At 40.8% G+C, this 15,652-nt stretch overlaps 1 protein-coding gene across 5 annotated transcripts in view; it reads right to left on the bottom strand.

The window, feature by feature from the left end:
- The window catches only part of ktn1 (kinectin 1), a 33,095-nt gene extending 17,572 nt beyond the window's left edge, over positions 1-15,523 (bottom strand). For all 5 annotated transcript variants that reach the window (XM_041812395.1, XM_041812399.1, XM_041812400.1 and 2 more), the window contains exons 1-19: positions 15,401-15,523; positions 7,531-8,225; positions 7,148-7,306; positions 6,923-7,039; positions 6,696-6,826; positions 6,459-6,563; positions 6,194-6,334; positions 5,038-5,144; positions 4,563-4,707; positions 2,379-2,475; positions 2,095-2,279; positions 1,842-1,910; positions 1,713-1,750; positions 1,521-1,611; positions 1,238-1,306; positions 1,100-1,137; positions 894-984; positions 670-738; positions 544-581 (exon numbers count right to left, since the gene is read on the bottom strand). In XM_041812395.1, coding sequence (XP_041668329.1) covers positions 544-581; positions 670-738; positions 894-984; positions 1,100-1,137; positions 1,238-1,306; positions 1,521-1,611; positions 1,713-1,750; positions 1,842-1,910; positions 2,095-2,279; positions 2,379-2,475; positions 4,563-4,707; positions 5,038-5,144; positions 6,194-6,334; positions 6,459-6,563; positions 6,696-6,826; positions 6,923-7,039; positions 7,148-7,306; positions 7,531-8,224 — 2,384 coding nt within the window. In that variant the 5' untranslated portion in view covers position 8,225; positions 15,401-15,523. The remainder of the gene's footprint in view (positions 1-543; positions 582-669; positions 739-893; positions 985-1,099; positions 1,138-1,237; positions 1,307-1,520; positions 1,612-1,712; positions 1,751-1,841; positions 1,911-2,094; positions 2,280-2,378; positions 2,476-4,562; positions 4,708-5,037; positions 5,145-6,193; positions 6,335-6,458; positions 6,564-6,695; positions 6,827-6,922; positions 7,040-7,147; positions 7,307-7,530; positions 8,226-15,400) is intronic.
- Positions 15,524-15,652: the final 129 nt, after the last annotated feature.

Raw genomic sequence — 15,652 nt, 5'->3', positions numbered from 1 at the left:
TCCGAAAAAATCTGAGTTCATCAGAGGTATTTGCTTCACTGGCAGCAGCCATTGTTTACTGGCTTGCAGCACAACTAAACCGCCTCGTTCTCCACAAACAGTGCTGATTGGTCTAGTAAGATTTCAGACCAAGCACAAACGTTTCAGAAAGGAGCTTTGCAAGATGGATCTGCCTGATGACAGGCACAAAATCTGGCCAAACCATCATCTTTCAAGGTTAAAATCTTGGTATATACCTGTAAAAAGGCTGATCAACGCTGGAGAAAACTGATCGAGTTTCAAAAAGCAGAATATATTGTGATATTGTGAAACTACCACAGAGACTCACTGCAAACTACAATAGTATAATCGAGGGGATTTAGAGATCAGGAGTGTGTATACGTTAGCAAAAAGAGTATTTTCAGCAGCCTCACTGAAAATGGACTCTCTCTAAATATTTGCACTTTTTTGTTGAAAATCAATGATCAGCAGCCATTTCCATCCAAGGTTTAGATTTCTGTTAACCTACAATTTACTCTCAAATGTGAGATCACCTATACTTACTTGTTCTGGAGTTCTTCAACTACTGATTCTGATGATGCCTGTGATAAGAAGAAAAAAAATCCAATAAACAAGAATAATTTCCAAAGAAACACAGCCACTACTTTTAATTACAATAATAGATTTTACCTGTTCTGCTGTCTGTCTCTTAATGGCCTCAATTTCTTGTTTAAGTGCCTCATTTTCCTCTCTTACAACCTGTGTCAGAAAAAAATATTATCTTGATTATTTTTGTCCACTGAGATTGTTATCAAAAGTCAAGCACTTGCATACAAAACCATTTAAAGCACGCTTTCACAGTCTAATGTGGGCTTTCTTCCAGCACTATTTTTTGCAAAGGAGAAATCAAACACCTTGAGTTCTTCCTCCTTGTTGGCCACCTCGATGAGCCCCTTCTCCAGGAGGTCCTCCACCGTTTTCATGTTCTCCTCCTTCTCTCGGACACTGAAAAGGGCATTCAGTCAGTTAATCACTATGGCTTATTATTTCCATTGACAGAGAAACAAGCCAAACCAGCTGACGTTATTAAAGTATGTTCCAGTTTTTCATGTGAACACACCTCTTCTGGAACTGGTCCAATGCCAACTGAGAGGCAGCCTGTGAGGGGAGAGACAAGAAAAAAGGCAAGAGAGGGTGTGTGAGAAAGAAAAAAAGACGTGCAGAGGTTTGGAAATGAGGAAGAAGAGTAAAAAGATACCTGATCGGAAATCTGTGCCTGCAGATTCTGAACCTCTGCCTTCAGCGACATGTTCTCATTGTGCAAGGCCTGCAGATAAAAGAGGATAAAAATGTTCTAAGACAAGCAAATACAAAGAAAGCGCTCACTGGTTTTTAAACTGAAATATCTGCAACTGTGAACAGTTTCAGCCCTCTGGACACAATGAAGGGCCTAGAAAAAGCTTTCCAAATTCCTGCAGACTAATGATCCCACAGCAGTGTTGATATAAGACGCTGGAGATGAAGCTCTCATGTGACCATACCTGCATGTTAGTTTCTCTACTGGCCCCGCTGCTCCTCTCAGCATTCAGGGAATCCTCCAGACTCTTTCTCTGCAGCTCTTTTTCAGCCAATCTAACAAATTAATGGAAAATAGAGGGTTAGACAATCAGGTAATCACTAGAGGAGCAATCATTGTGTGTTAAAAAAGGTAATAAATGAAAGGGGTTTCTTACAGCTTCTGTAGCTCCTCAATGTGGGAGACATGGGTGGCCTACAAGAGGAGAAAAGAAAGGCTATTGACCTTCATATGTAACTGGATATGTTTTATTTCACTTCATATGAGTAAACAGGGTAAAATGTACCTGTGAAGAGATCTGGGCCTGCAGGCTTTCATTCTGGACTTGAAGAGATTTGTTTTCATTCATTAGTTCCTGAAAAACACCGCCTGTATTAGCTTAAATTTAATATCATTCATGTCAGAGCACCAAAATGAATCTTTTCTGACCATTTCTGTGCTGCAGTGTGTTGAAATTCCATGTAATTTGATGTGATAGAGTCAGTGAATAAAAAGATGTGGTTTGTAGCACTGATTTTGTGTGTTTTTTAATGTCTCACCTGGACCCGTGCCTGCAGTGAGTCATCCGGCATGCTGTGCTGCGACATCTCCATCAGCTCCATCGCTCTCTCCTCCAGCCGCTCCTTGGCCACCATGGCTTCAGCCAGGCTGCTGTGCAGGGTCTGGATCTCCTTGTTCTTGCTGTTAATCTCAGTTTCTGCCGCCAGCAGCTGGCTGTGAAGCTCTGCACACACACATTCAGATTGTAACACTCCTATACACTTTGATATAAAAAAGACAAGTTAAAGGACTAACTCGGTTTTGTGACATCATATTTCATCACCTTGCTTTGAGGTCTGGAGTTTCTCTCTCTCAGCGTTGACGCCGTGGCAAAAATTCTGCAGATCTTCCCAGCGCCGCTTCGCCTCCTGCAGTTGGGCCTGAGGATGGAGAGATGGAGCCAATTTGGTGAACGCTTTTCACCCACACACGATACAAGAAAACAAGAGCCTACGAAATGTTATCAGGGGTGGCTTGAGTGGGCGTCAAGATCCTACGCTTTGAAGCATTGGAGCCACACTTCATAGGGAGAGATAACAAATGTCATACATCCATCTTCCTCTCACTCTCAGTGTCATTACTATAGGATTGAGGCTGATGGGCATGCAGGGAACTTTCTACATTTCTACATGCTAGACACCATAACATTTCAGTAACAGATCTGGGTAGTCATGAGTTAAATGACAAATGAGTAAAATGTCTAAAATACCTGAAAAACAACAGAAAAGACAAAAAATGTTTTGGAACCAATTTTCCAGATATTTTGGCATTATCAATCAATATGAATATTTAGCGATAAATCTCCCTTAAATATCGGCTGATGTTGTACATTTTAGCGGTATATAAAAATAAATCTGTGGAAATTCTAGTTTGACTTTAAAGTGTGCTCTCAGGACTGACATTTCTTTTTTTGTTCATTGTTAAGCTTTAAAATGCCTTTAAAGGGATAAAGTTTTAGGCCTGAAAGACATTTGTATTTTCAGTATATCAGTATCGGTTTTGGTATGGATATCAATATCGGCTAAATGTATTTGGAAATATCAGCATATTGGATATGAGCAAAAATCCAATACGATGTATTCCCATTTAGTTGAAAAACAGAGAAACCGTCCAATAAAATTGCAATCAAAGAAGGTAATAAATGTACCAAGAATGATACATGCTAGTTATTATCCACAGATTAAATATCATCATTGTGATTCCTGACTCTGTGCATACAGGTGCATCTAAAAAAAATTACGATATCATAGAGTCATCACTGTCAGCCATCTACCAGAAGATTTTAGAGCACTTCATGCTTCCATCTGCTGAGAAGTTTTGTGGAAATACTGATTTCTTTTCCCAGCAGGACTTGGCACCGTCCCCCAGTGATGCCAAAAATACCAGAAACTGGTTTGCTGACCATGGTGTTACTGTGTTTGATTGGCCAGCCAACTGGTCTGACCTGAACCTTGTAGAGAATCTTTGGGTAAATGTCAAGAGGAAGATGAGAGACACCAGACTCAACAAAGACAAGCTGAAAGCTGCTATCAGTACAACCTGGGCTTCATAACACCCCAGCAGGACCACAGACTGATTGGCTCTATGCCATGTCACATAGATGCAGTAATTTGTGCAAAAAGAGCTCCAATCAAGTAGTGAGTGCATAAAAGAGCACAATTTTCCCGAAGGTTAACATTTCTGTTTTATAAATCCTTTTTTGGACTGATGTTTTGTGATATTCTAATATTGTTAGATTTTTGTGAGCTGCAAGCCGTAACCAAGATTAAACAAAAAAAGGTCTTGAAATATTTCCCTTTGTATGAAATGAATCTAGAACATATGACAGTTTTACTTATTTAATTAAATCAAAGGAAAAAACAAAATTCTTCAAAATATTCAAACTTTTTGAGATGAACCTGTAGATTTTATTGCTGCCCTTTTAAGGGTGCAAATCAATCATGGTGTTAGCATTGACTGGTGTACCTTTCCGTACCCTGTTCTATATTTTTTTCGAGGCATTTACGATACTGGCATCAGCAAATAAAAAGCTCTCGTTAAAGAAAAAAAGTCTGTCGTGAAAGTCTCGACTCTGGGGCATTAAGCTTTGTTGAGCAAGCACCTTCTAATGCTTCATCTTTGCTGGTGGTCAATGAAAAAGACAGGAAAGGCTGATCCGAGTGTCTCGCAGGAAAGTGTTGTTTATACACAGCACAAAGCCTCAAACATTCCTGCCTCTAAAGCCAACACACTCCTCCCAATACAGGTTCTCTTTCCCACACCCCAGGACCTCAGCTACAACCCCCCTCCCCGCCCATTTCCCTGATAAAGCTACCACACCCGCTGACCCTATTTGGAGCTGTAGGGCACTCGGAGAAGATTTTCTCTCCTTTTTCTGCAGCTCGGTTAATTTTTTTTTGTCTCGGATGATGTTGGAGAAACTGAAGCGCAGGCTAAATAAACACACTGTGCATCTGGATGACTGTACCTCCAGCTGGGACACGTTCTGCTTGTAGCTGACCTCCAGTGACTTCCTCTGGTGCTCCTCCTGCTGCAGCTTGCCGTTGTTTTCTGCCAGCTCTTTCATCAGAGCGGCGTACTCGGAACGCAGCTTGTTCAGCTCGGCTGAATTCCTATCGGACAACACGAGCACAGACACATGCAGCAATGAGTGATATGAGGCATTGTTGTGGGTAATTGTTGATGCATCAATCTAGAAACAGCATGTATCGTGCATTTTTATTGTGCGACTGTGCATGTAGATGAGTTTTGCCTTTAAATTAGAAAGACATGGAGAATATCGAGATGTAACATTGGAGCTAAAATGTATGCATGATATGAAATTCTGATGTAAACTGGATAATTTGGGAGTCAATGCTGAGCAGACGAGACATGTAAGAAATTCTAGCAAGCATGACCAGAGGGGTCATGTCGTGTACTATCAAGTTTAATAAAACACTGACTTGCTCTCCATCTGGTTGGTGGCAGAGCTGACTGCGTCCCTCAGGATGCCGTTCTCCTGCTGCAGACGAGTGATCTGGCTCTCCAGCTGTTCTCTCACCTGCTGAAACTAAGGTTAAGAATATCACACATTAAGTATTCAGACTTAACCCTCTGAGCCCTCCGCTATTTTTTCAACCGTTTTATCTCACCTGGCCTTTTTATCTTAAAAAATGTATAAAACATCAACCCGTGGTGCACAGTCAAGCTCTAAACATCATTTTTATGGCAAACCGAAACTTTAAGAATAGGTATGCTGCAGCAATGTCATTTGAATTTGAAAAAAGTTATGGGACTATGAAGACAAGAGATAAAACTTAAAAAAAATTAAAACTCAAAGGTATGACTGAGTTTTTTTGCACAAACTTGTTCTTCCACCTCTTTGGGACTAAAAACAGAAAAAAAAAAACATTCTGTGACAAAAAGTCTTCAAAATATTCACATTGTCACAAGAGACAGAGAGACACATCACAGCCTCTCTGTCTCTCTTTCTTTCGATTATGAGTCATTCAGGCTCTCTTCTACAGTTTCTAAATGTCTGCACATGCGCTGTTCAGCAAAGCATGATGTGATGACAGAACAGCCTGCCATTGGTTGTCACAGCCCAGTCACAATGCATTCTGGGATACAAAATAACAATATGGTAGAGGGCATTAGCTGCTAACTGCAGGAACAAGGATTATAAAATGGATAAAAAGACTTTCAATATCAGAGTTACTCATTTGGATTTAATCTTAAAAGACCCTGGAAAGTCACTCAAGTTCCAGGCTGGCTAGAAAACCTTCGGTAAGGTCTCCGAAGGCATGGGTAGCATCACTAGAACGTCACAACAGAGGGCTTTCAGAGTTAAAAAAAAGTGTCTACAATTTATGGTTAATAAGTTATTCAACTTTGAATAACTTGTTTCGTCTTGTTATATACGACGTCAGTCTCGAAAGATAATGAAATCTTAAAAAGAATGCCTCATAATTTTGGATATTATTAAAGATATTATTTAAAGTTGTCTACATGTTCCATACTTATTGTTGTACATTTAAAATACAATCTCTGTTCCTCTACAAAGGAAAAGAAACAAGGGTTGGCAACAAGTGTACTCATCTCCATCTTCAGAGACCTCACCTTCATTTGCATGGTCTGCAGCTCCTGGTAGCTGCCCTGAGCTTTGGCCTGCATTCCCCCAAGTTCTTTCTCCATGGCTGCACGTTGTTCTCTCATCATGGCCTCCACACGACCTGTCTTCTGCTTCTCCACCTGAAGCTCCTAAAGCAAAGAAGCAATAGGGAATATGAGGCACCTTACTGAAACTAATGGAATTATTCTTGCATTATTTAGGATTATTTTGGATAAGTGTGTAAATATTTCAACAGAACATGTGAATCCTGACCTGACTGAGCTGTTTCACTTTGTCCTTGGCTATAGAGGCCTCCTCCTGCAGAGTTGTAAGGAGTCTCTCTCGTTCCTGAGCAGCGGGGTCAGGTCTAGCTGCAGTCTGGTGGTTAAGACATGCAACATCTAAAAAAATGCTTGCAAAGCAAGTCCAACTACAAATACAAGCTCTTCTGGTAAATGCAAATTCGTGTTACAAAACTAAACTAAAATCTTTGACTTATTTATGCCTCACTTTTTGCCAGGCCTCCAAGGCAGTAGGGCTCTTCTCGCGGAGCAGAGCCATCACACTGATGGCCTCGGCTTCAGACAGAGCCAGGCTGGACAGACCTGACAGCAGCTCTTTCAGCTTCACCTCTGTGTTCTCTGTCACAAAATGTTCCACATAGAGGAATGATATTTAGCCTGAGAATAATTAGCAGCAACTAAAAAGTACAGATCAAATTTCTTTTTTCCTCAAACCTTTGTCGGTTTCATTCTTCTGTTTCTTGCCACTTCCTTTGGCTGGTACGTCATCATTATGGGTTGCCTGGTGGTTTGCAGAAGCTGCTGAGTCAGCCAGAACATGAGCATCATCGACTAGAGGTGAGAGGAAAAAAAGTTAAATGCAGGGTGAAGTGTTAAGGCAAGAGTTGAAGCACATATCCCGATATTTTGGAGAAACTGTGAGCCTTCTGTAATCATTACCAGGCTCAGTCTTCTGCTTCTTGGCAGAGTTCTTCTTTTTGCCACTGGGAGCACTTGGTGTTGCACCGTCCAGAACTTTGGTTTCAGCTAGGATGGGAGCCTCCTTCTTTGCTGGAGCTGGAGCCTGCTCTGCTTTAATCTCTGTCTGCTGGTCATCCACTTGAAAGGTAAAGAAAAGGGAAAAGATGCCATCAATCTCAGCCAGTCTACCTTGAGAGTAATGATGGGGGAAATTCAATTATGGTTACACTTATTGAGGATGCCTGGTTCTTTAACCTCATATCCTTCAATCATTCCTTCTTCTAACTTTGTTTAATCTTTTGATATTTCTCAAAATTCTATTGGTGATGTTCCCACTTGTAATTGTACTTCTTGCTACTCACCAGGTTCTGCTTTCTGTTTCTTCTTCTCTTTCTTCTTCCCAGAGCTCTGAGGAGGTGTCTGAGCCTGAACAGGAGCCTGAGCGACCTGAACCTGGGCCTCTGGCTTGGGAGAAGGAGGGCTGGCCTGTTTGCTTGCAGCCACAGGTTGCTCCACCTTCCGAATGATCGGCTTTGAGCCGTTGACTTCAGGCTCCTCGGAGGAGGAAGCTGCAGCGGCGGCAGCTGCAGCAGCTGCTGCTGCAGCTTTGGCAGCCTTTTTCTCCTTCTTCTTCCTCTCCCTCAGACTGACAGGGGCTTCTGGAGACACTGAAACTGGCACATAGGGAGTGGGTGTTGGTGGATCTGGCTCTGGTGTAGCTGTGGGTGCAGGTTCTTCCTCAAGCTCCAGAGTAGAGCTGTTGGCACCGTCGGCCATGTCGAAATCCCGAACATCCTCCTCTGATTCTCCTCCACCTCCACCACCTCCGCCGCCTCCTCCACTGGCGCTCTCCTTCTTCTTGCTCTTCTTCTTGTCATTTCTCTTCCGGGTGTCTGGCTTGGATGGCGGCAGCTTGAGGTCCCGTTTCTGTCGGGCCAGCACCTCATCGTACGAGGTCTCCTTCATGAAGAGCCAGAAGAAGAGGAACATGAGGGCGATGACCAGGGAAGGGGCCAGGATGAGCAGGTACTGAGAGTCGTAGATATCCACCGCCATTCTAAGGAGAAGAAGGACACCAGAATAAATAAAGGTGCCAAGTAGCACACAGACATGATATGTACCTGCTGATCATTTACACAAACTGTATGTATGAATGACAGTATAGGAGCTGGCAGAGGCTGTAAAGGAGGTGTTAGTACATCTACATCGCTGAGAGGGTGTGAGTAAGAAGGATCTCATACTCACACCCTGTCCTCTCTCTTCGTGATATCATCCACATTATGTCTTAAGTCCAGACTGTGCCTACATCGTACTACTACAGCTAATTGGGAGAGTGGCTGTCTGTGTTGATCTACACCCCACACTGTTGCTCCAATTGTCCTTGATACTTCCCAGGAGGCTTCTTGGGTGAACCAGTTCAAAAATTACGTCATAAAAAAATCATAAATATGTACAGATTTTAAATAAACCAGAGTAATATGCAAAGTGTGGGTGATTATGTAGCAGAACTGAGAAAGTTGGCGCAGGACTGTAACTTTGATCTGTAGCATGAATGAAGACAAGATACAGCAGAGGCTGCTGTTGGAGGACGGACTGGTGTTTACGATATTCCTTTTATTAGTCCCACAAGGGGAAATTCCAAGAAAAGGCACTCAACTTTGCACAGGCAAAGGAGGCAGCAAACAGAGACATTGTGGACTCACAATGTCCTTGTAACCGAAACAGAGCCCCAGGGTCAGTGACACAATCAAATCCCCAGCAGGACACAAGAAAATACTACAGATGCGGTGGAGAAAAAAAAACATGGCCAAATACTACAGGTTAGCCAATGAAAAATGTAACAACAGTTGGAAAAATGGGACTTCCATAGTGGGACACATAAAATTAGCTTGTAGAAACAAAACAGGGGGTAAAGAAAGAAGATGATGATCCAGCCTAAAACGCCAGCTATTGCTATAGCTATTGCTTCATACAGCCAGTATAGGCACTTTTATAGCAAAAATATTGGTTGTAAGTATCAGCAGAAATCTAAATGTTTGCCAATACTGATAACTCACTTTTTTAGCTAATATCTGCTAATACGGACACACCTGAGTGTAATGTGGTACTTCTGCCAGATGGACGCTGTAACACATCTGAAAGCTTTTTACTAAGAAACTCACTCCACTTCTCTTAATTGAAGAAATGATCAAGTTTACTTAACATTTTATGTAACTGATCGATTGAACAATCTATTTAACTAAGTGTTATCAAGCAATGTAGAATTTTTTTCTGAAGTTAAAATTAGTATCAAGCAATACTAAATAAGTTGCCGTGTTATAGCCTATTTCAATTATGTTTTGGCATCAAGATAACTAACGCAGATGTACACCCTGGTCTATGTTTTAGAATTGTTGAATTTCTTGTGACTCAAACTGAAATTTTCTTTAAAGTGTGTATGCTTTTTCTGCCAATATTTACACCTGATACATCAGCAGAAATTCTCATAACTGCAGATACCAATGTTTAACTTTTTACATTTATATCTGAGGATACAAATATCATGCCAGTAATATCATGCATCCCTATAGAAAAATCAATCTATTAAGACAACCATAATTTACAGAAGGCTTAACTCTTACTAGGAAGAAGATGCAAGATTTCATTTAGAACTTAAACCTGTGTTGAAATTATGAAAGCTGGAGCAACCCCTTAAAACAGTGATTCTTAACTGGTCCCACCCTTCCTCAGTAACAAGACGTGATCCACATTTCTGAATTTTTCCAATCACAACCTTCTGTTTTTAACTAAAAAACTGTGCAGTTCGGACTTGACAGAGACAAAAAAATGTGATGAAAAGAAGACATGGAGATCTATCCTTTAAATTAAAAGCATATCGTAAGATTTTTCTAGAACACATCCACAACTCTCTGAAAATGGCTCAGCTACCCACTTTTGGGTCCCGACCCACCACTTGAGAACTGCAGCCTTAAATGTCAATAGAGGATAAACTCTGTTGGAAGTTATAACTTGCATTCAAACAAGGATATGTTGGAAGTTATGAAGAACGGCTGCAGCCCATACTGTGCACAATATTGATTTTTTTGCTTATACTTACCCAAATATACAAAATCTTACACACAGTGTAACACAAGACACCATATACATATATCAGTTGCCAATGTATTAGTGCTATTTTATTTTCAAATGCTCTCAGATTGTCAGCAATTGTAACATTAGCTACTTGTTGAATATTTAAGATCACTGTTATCTCTCTCTTTCTCTCATCAGTTTTGGTAAAATAAATAAATAATAAAATAATAATGATATAATAAATAAAATAATAATCTATATATGTTTTTTAAGCCACTTAATTTTTCAATCAGTAAAAATAATGGGAATTGTATCATTTTACGCATGCAAAATCAAAAAGTATCACACAAATATGACAACCTTATATCAGAATTAACTTAAAATGTGTGCTATATAGTTAGAAAGGTCTGCTTTTCCCCTCAAACACATGGTTTCTTATATTTCATAAAGAATTTTACTTAAATATCTGCTTGGTATTAGCCGGACAGAACAAAGTTATTAAAGGACAATTAAAGCCATCAGCTTCCCTCATGAAGGCTTTAAAGGGGACAAAATAGGTCAAGAACAACTCTGCTAAAAAGAAGATGGCTCACTGTCTCATTTAGTCACTTCCCTCCTTCAGCCCCCACAAGGACGACTTGGTGGTGTTCTCGACTCATGTTAGGATGGATTTGCAAGAGGCAAAAATATACCCACATGCAAGTGTGACCCGCCAAAAGGGCTGCTGCAGCTGCAGTTTGGCCTCTGCCTGCTTCAAGTCAAGAGAGGAGGTTCTTCTTTAATTGCAGGATAAGTTAACAAGAGTCAGGAGGTCCTCACCTGGGGCTTCATCATTTTTAATATGTGCCAATATGTGTTTTTTTTAAGGCTACAGAGTCTGTGAACTGTGGATGATCAATGCAAATAAATCAGTGCTAATTCATTCTCATTTAATCCAAACCAGCTTCCGGAATAAGTGTCATTTCTTGGCGTAAAGGACACTGATAAAATGCCTGCATGATGGTGAGGGATGCACTGGGTTTATTTGTCATAGCAACAGTTACTCATGCATTTTACACATATGAATATTAATTAATGCCACTTCTCAGCCAAGTAATCTGATTAATCCACTGATCCAACACAGCCTATGATTTCCTAATTTTCCTCTGATTTGCTTATTTATAGCATGTTTTTTTTAATTAAACACTTTCTCTTGCAGCATGTTTCCTGCAGTTAAAACTAGCTGACTTTACTCTTTATTGCACGCTACATTTGCCAATCAGTTATGCAAGTGTCACAAAAGACAGCAGCCTTATTATCTTTAGCTGTGATTATAAAATAAAAGCAGCATTTTCAGGACGACAGACAGTATATGACCTGGCGTGCAGCACAATCGCATCCTATTCTTAAGATCTGTGGCAGTGATATAGCGTGGGAGTCGGAGTCGTAGAGCAGACCTCTTTAGTAATTTGGATTAAGCAGATTACCCATGATAATACATTTAAGAATAACTTGCCACTGTAGGCCTTCCTGAGGACTGGAAGGCTTAGCGCTATAGTGTAATAATGTTGACCCTGTTTCATTACATCTTAGAAAACACAAATGTTTCAAGCCTGTTTATTTTCTTATTTCTTTAATAAGTCTTTGAAGGTTTTCCTCTGAGCATTTAACCCACTATATAATCTTTTCTGAACGTTCTTTAAGAGGTTTTGATGACACATTTATAAGGTAGTGTTGAGGGATGCTATTCTGAGTGGCTGATCTTACGATTCGATTGTAAATGTTTGTGGTCTACCTTTAATATCTCTCCACTTCATTTCCTCTGAGCTGCTTATATGGCATCTGTGTCAAAGAGCGAGCATTCTTTCATACTCGATAAGCTACAGCTGGGGGCAAACACTTTAAAAATATGCTGCTGAAATCTGAAATAGCTGCTGGTTTGAAAAGCAAACTCAGCAGAGTCAAAACCCAAGCCATGCTTCTAAAATATGAGCTCTGATTAGAGTTTGTCCATCTCATCTCGTCTGCTGGATAGTTATCTAATCTGTGACCTCGTTAGAAGACAAATACAAAGTGACATATCAACACAGAAGGCCTCTACTACAGCTAATAGCAGCATGCACAGTCTGTCAGTAAGTCTGTGGTCCCTAACCCTGTTATGAACTTGATAGACCACTTTTTCAATTTCATAAATCAACAGAAAAGACATTAGAAGCTTTAGTACAGAATGTACTACACCTAAACAGCATGGGCAAACAAAGCTTTCATTTCAGTGTTCAGCTACCAATTCAGGAAATTCTTTTTTATGCATTCATTTCATGCTTCAGGGAAACTCCCATGTCAGAAAAAAATCAAGCTGTGAAATAACTCCTAGTGTAACATTGCCTCTTGGCCTCTTAGGTATGGGTGGAGTAGGTGGTGTCAAAGTTTGAAGCCTGCTTGCTTTCCTTCTTTCTTTCACTTCCAGGCCTTACACACAGTGGAAGGTAGCATACGTTTCCTTGTGCAGCCTGAGCCTTGTCCCAGCATCAAAATGAGCCAGGAGGACAAAGCCCTCTCGGGCTGTTGGCTCCCCGGAATCTGGCCACTTGGCTGGCCGGGCCTCTTGATTTGGCAGGACTGGAGAGAGAGGGGACTCCTGATATCTATCAGGGCCCAAAGAGCAGCTCAGACAGTACTTGAAAAGCAGGCCATGCTGCACTCTAAATCGAATGCGTCTGAGAACTGAAAGCAGGCCAACGGTTTCAGGAAACTGAGAGCCATTTAAATAAAGTTTCTCTAGTAGTTTAAACATAGGCTTTAGTGTCATTTATAGGGCTGGGTATTGTCATTGATTGCCTGAATCGATTCAAGGTCCTGATTCAATTCATTGTAGGGATGTTTTAGTTAAAAACCTGTTTTGCTTTAACATTAAACAGATTTTCACAGAACAAAATGTGGAAATATAACAAAGACTGTTTAATCAGACACATTAAAAATACCAAGGTCTGCATAAAAAATGACCCCAAACTAGCAGTATTGACCTAATATTTTACATCCATGAAGCGCATCTTGCATATGCATATCCAGCCTGTATTATTAATCCCAACTAGATATCCGATGTAAAATGAATGTATGATTAAAAACCTTGAGTCTGAGGCTAAAGGCTTTTAGAGGTCAATTTTCAAGCTGCGTGAGAGACAGGAGTCCGAGAACGGTCGCACAAGGAGCCATCAGGAAATGTAGCAAGCCTATATATATAGATCAATTTCTGGATTTGAATGAATCGATATCGTAATTTAAAAAATGAGAATCAATCTGAATTGGAGAATCGATTTTTTAAACCCAGTCCTAGTCATTTAAAACAAGGAAGTAACCAGAATTTTTCTAGATTAGGATAGCATAAGTGCAAGGCAGAGTGACAGACCATGTTCACCTCTCCCTGTTCCTTCATAACTTGAGGTACTATTTGCATTAGCTTAAAAAGTTCAATATCGTCTTGACAAATATGAAAATTTCTGCCGATATTTTGGAGTTTTAGGCTGGACCAACAGACTGCAGCTGACAGCTGAAGTCTTTATCTTTATTCATCATAATTCCTCACACTTTAAAGAATGTTTTAAGGACTAAAACTTAAGGTTTCAACAACATTTAAATCTCAGCATTGACTAAAATTAATTTGTAAATATTAGCATATCAGATATTGGCCAAAAATCCAATATCCCTTTTTGTTAATGCAACTTAAAACAATGTTTGTCACAGTAACTATAATAGCATTTAACTACAACACATTACTACACAACTTTAGAGATTTAAAGGGCTACTGTCTGTCAATCTATCCCTTTCTCCAACCAGTATCTGATGATTGAACTTTAACTTCTACTACTAAAAAGTTTAACTGAACAGGTAGTAAAAGCAATCTAGGTCAGAGTAGTATGCATGGCAGTATATTTTTGACTGAGTGGTTAAGCAGTACGGATCCCAATGTGATAATTCACCATAATCAGTGGTCATAAACTAAACATTAAGTGCCAAAGTACAATGTGGGCCACCTTGAAGAACATTAACAAACAGGTTCAAGTCCTTGGGAATGTCCTGCTCTTCCTGTTCAGTCTGTGACATGGAGGAATAATTTATATTGTATAGAATAATCTAGAACACTCAATGATAGGTGATCAATCTTTATAAAAATTGCAATGAGGCCAACAAGTTGACACTTAAGTATGTGTAAATAGAAAGATACAACCTGAAGCCATCAGGACACTGTGTGACAGATGTGCATCGTCATGTCTCCAGTCACCACCTTAATGCTGACGTGGTGATGTTGCCAACAAAAAGTGGCGATCAATTGAAGTCCCAGAAGTAAGTTACAACACCTTGTCTCGTCTTAGAGATAGTCTGACATCCATTTGCCACATCCTCATCATTATACAAGGGTAGATCACTGTGGTTGAGTACCAAATGTCCCAGCATGCTAGGTCATGTCTAATCGTGGGCCTTGTGCACACTACCAAACCTACATACGTAATGGCAGCTGTCCGTACATTAATGAAATTTTTAACGTGATCCAGCATTGACAGTCTTGCTAGGTTAGCCCAGCTAGCTACATCATGCCTCATAATGGAGAGAAATTAAACGATGAAGAAGTATGAGGAAGAGGGGGCACACACGCCGACATATAGCTAGCCAGCATGCCTAGCTATACACTGTTTCCTGATTTTTTATAGCAAAAATTAGTGAAGGGGGATCCACGATGGCCTGGACATTGCTACAAGTAGTTGCTGATATAGTTAAAGCAGTCAGGAAAAGGCTTGAAGCTAGCTACTCAAGTTCGTCAGCACTATGAATGAGCGAGCTAACGCTAGCTGACTAATGCGAGCCAGGTCCTAACGTTAGCCGGTCAATCCAATTATTAATACAGAGGAAGTCCTAGGCGACTAGAAAGACTGAAATGCTAAGTTTGTGTCTCTTTTACTAACACTCAGCCCACCGGGAGGCGTGGACGTCTGCCCCTTGGGCCTCGCTCGCTGCTGACCCAGCCTCCCTCTCTCCTGAAATCTCTGACCCGGTCTGCTGCTTCAGTCTGCCGCTCAAGTCCTGAGGGCCGTTCCCAGGCCTGGGTAAAGAGCTTAGCCGCGCTTCTACTGGGGCAAGAGGCGTTTTGACGGGGAAACAAACGCAATATTACCAAAAACATCTTACCTGTGGCTTCAGTTTTCTGTTCCCTTAGCAAGTGGTGAAATGGCGTTGTTCTGCGTTGACTCTGGCAGACTCCTGACTTCCCGGGGCAGCTCCAGCCTGCCTTTCTTCTGCGCTATCCGTCAGACTATCTCCGGTTTCTGGTTCGCGGGGGCGGGTCATAGTCAAGCTGCTAAGGAAGGCTCGTTTTTATAACCACGGTATGCCGTCGCGAGCCGTTAACATATAAAGAGATGCAAAATGCAACCCGCCCAC

This window comes from Cheilinus undulatus, linkage group 18, assembly GCF_018320785.1.
Source record: "Cheilinus undulatus linkage group 18, ASM1832078v1, whole genome shotgun sequence".
Taxonomy (NCBI): Eukaryota; Metazoa; Chordata; class Actinopteri; order Labriformes; family Labridae; genus Cheilinus; species Cheilinus undulatus.
Note: the sequence above shows the minus strand (reverse complement) of the source record. Positions and strands in the feature narration are given on the sequence as shown.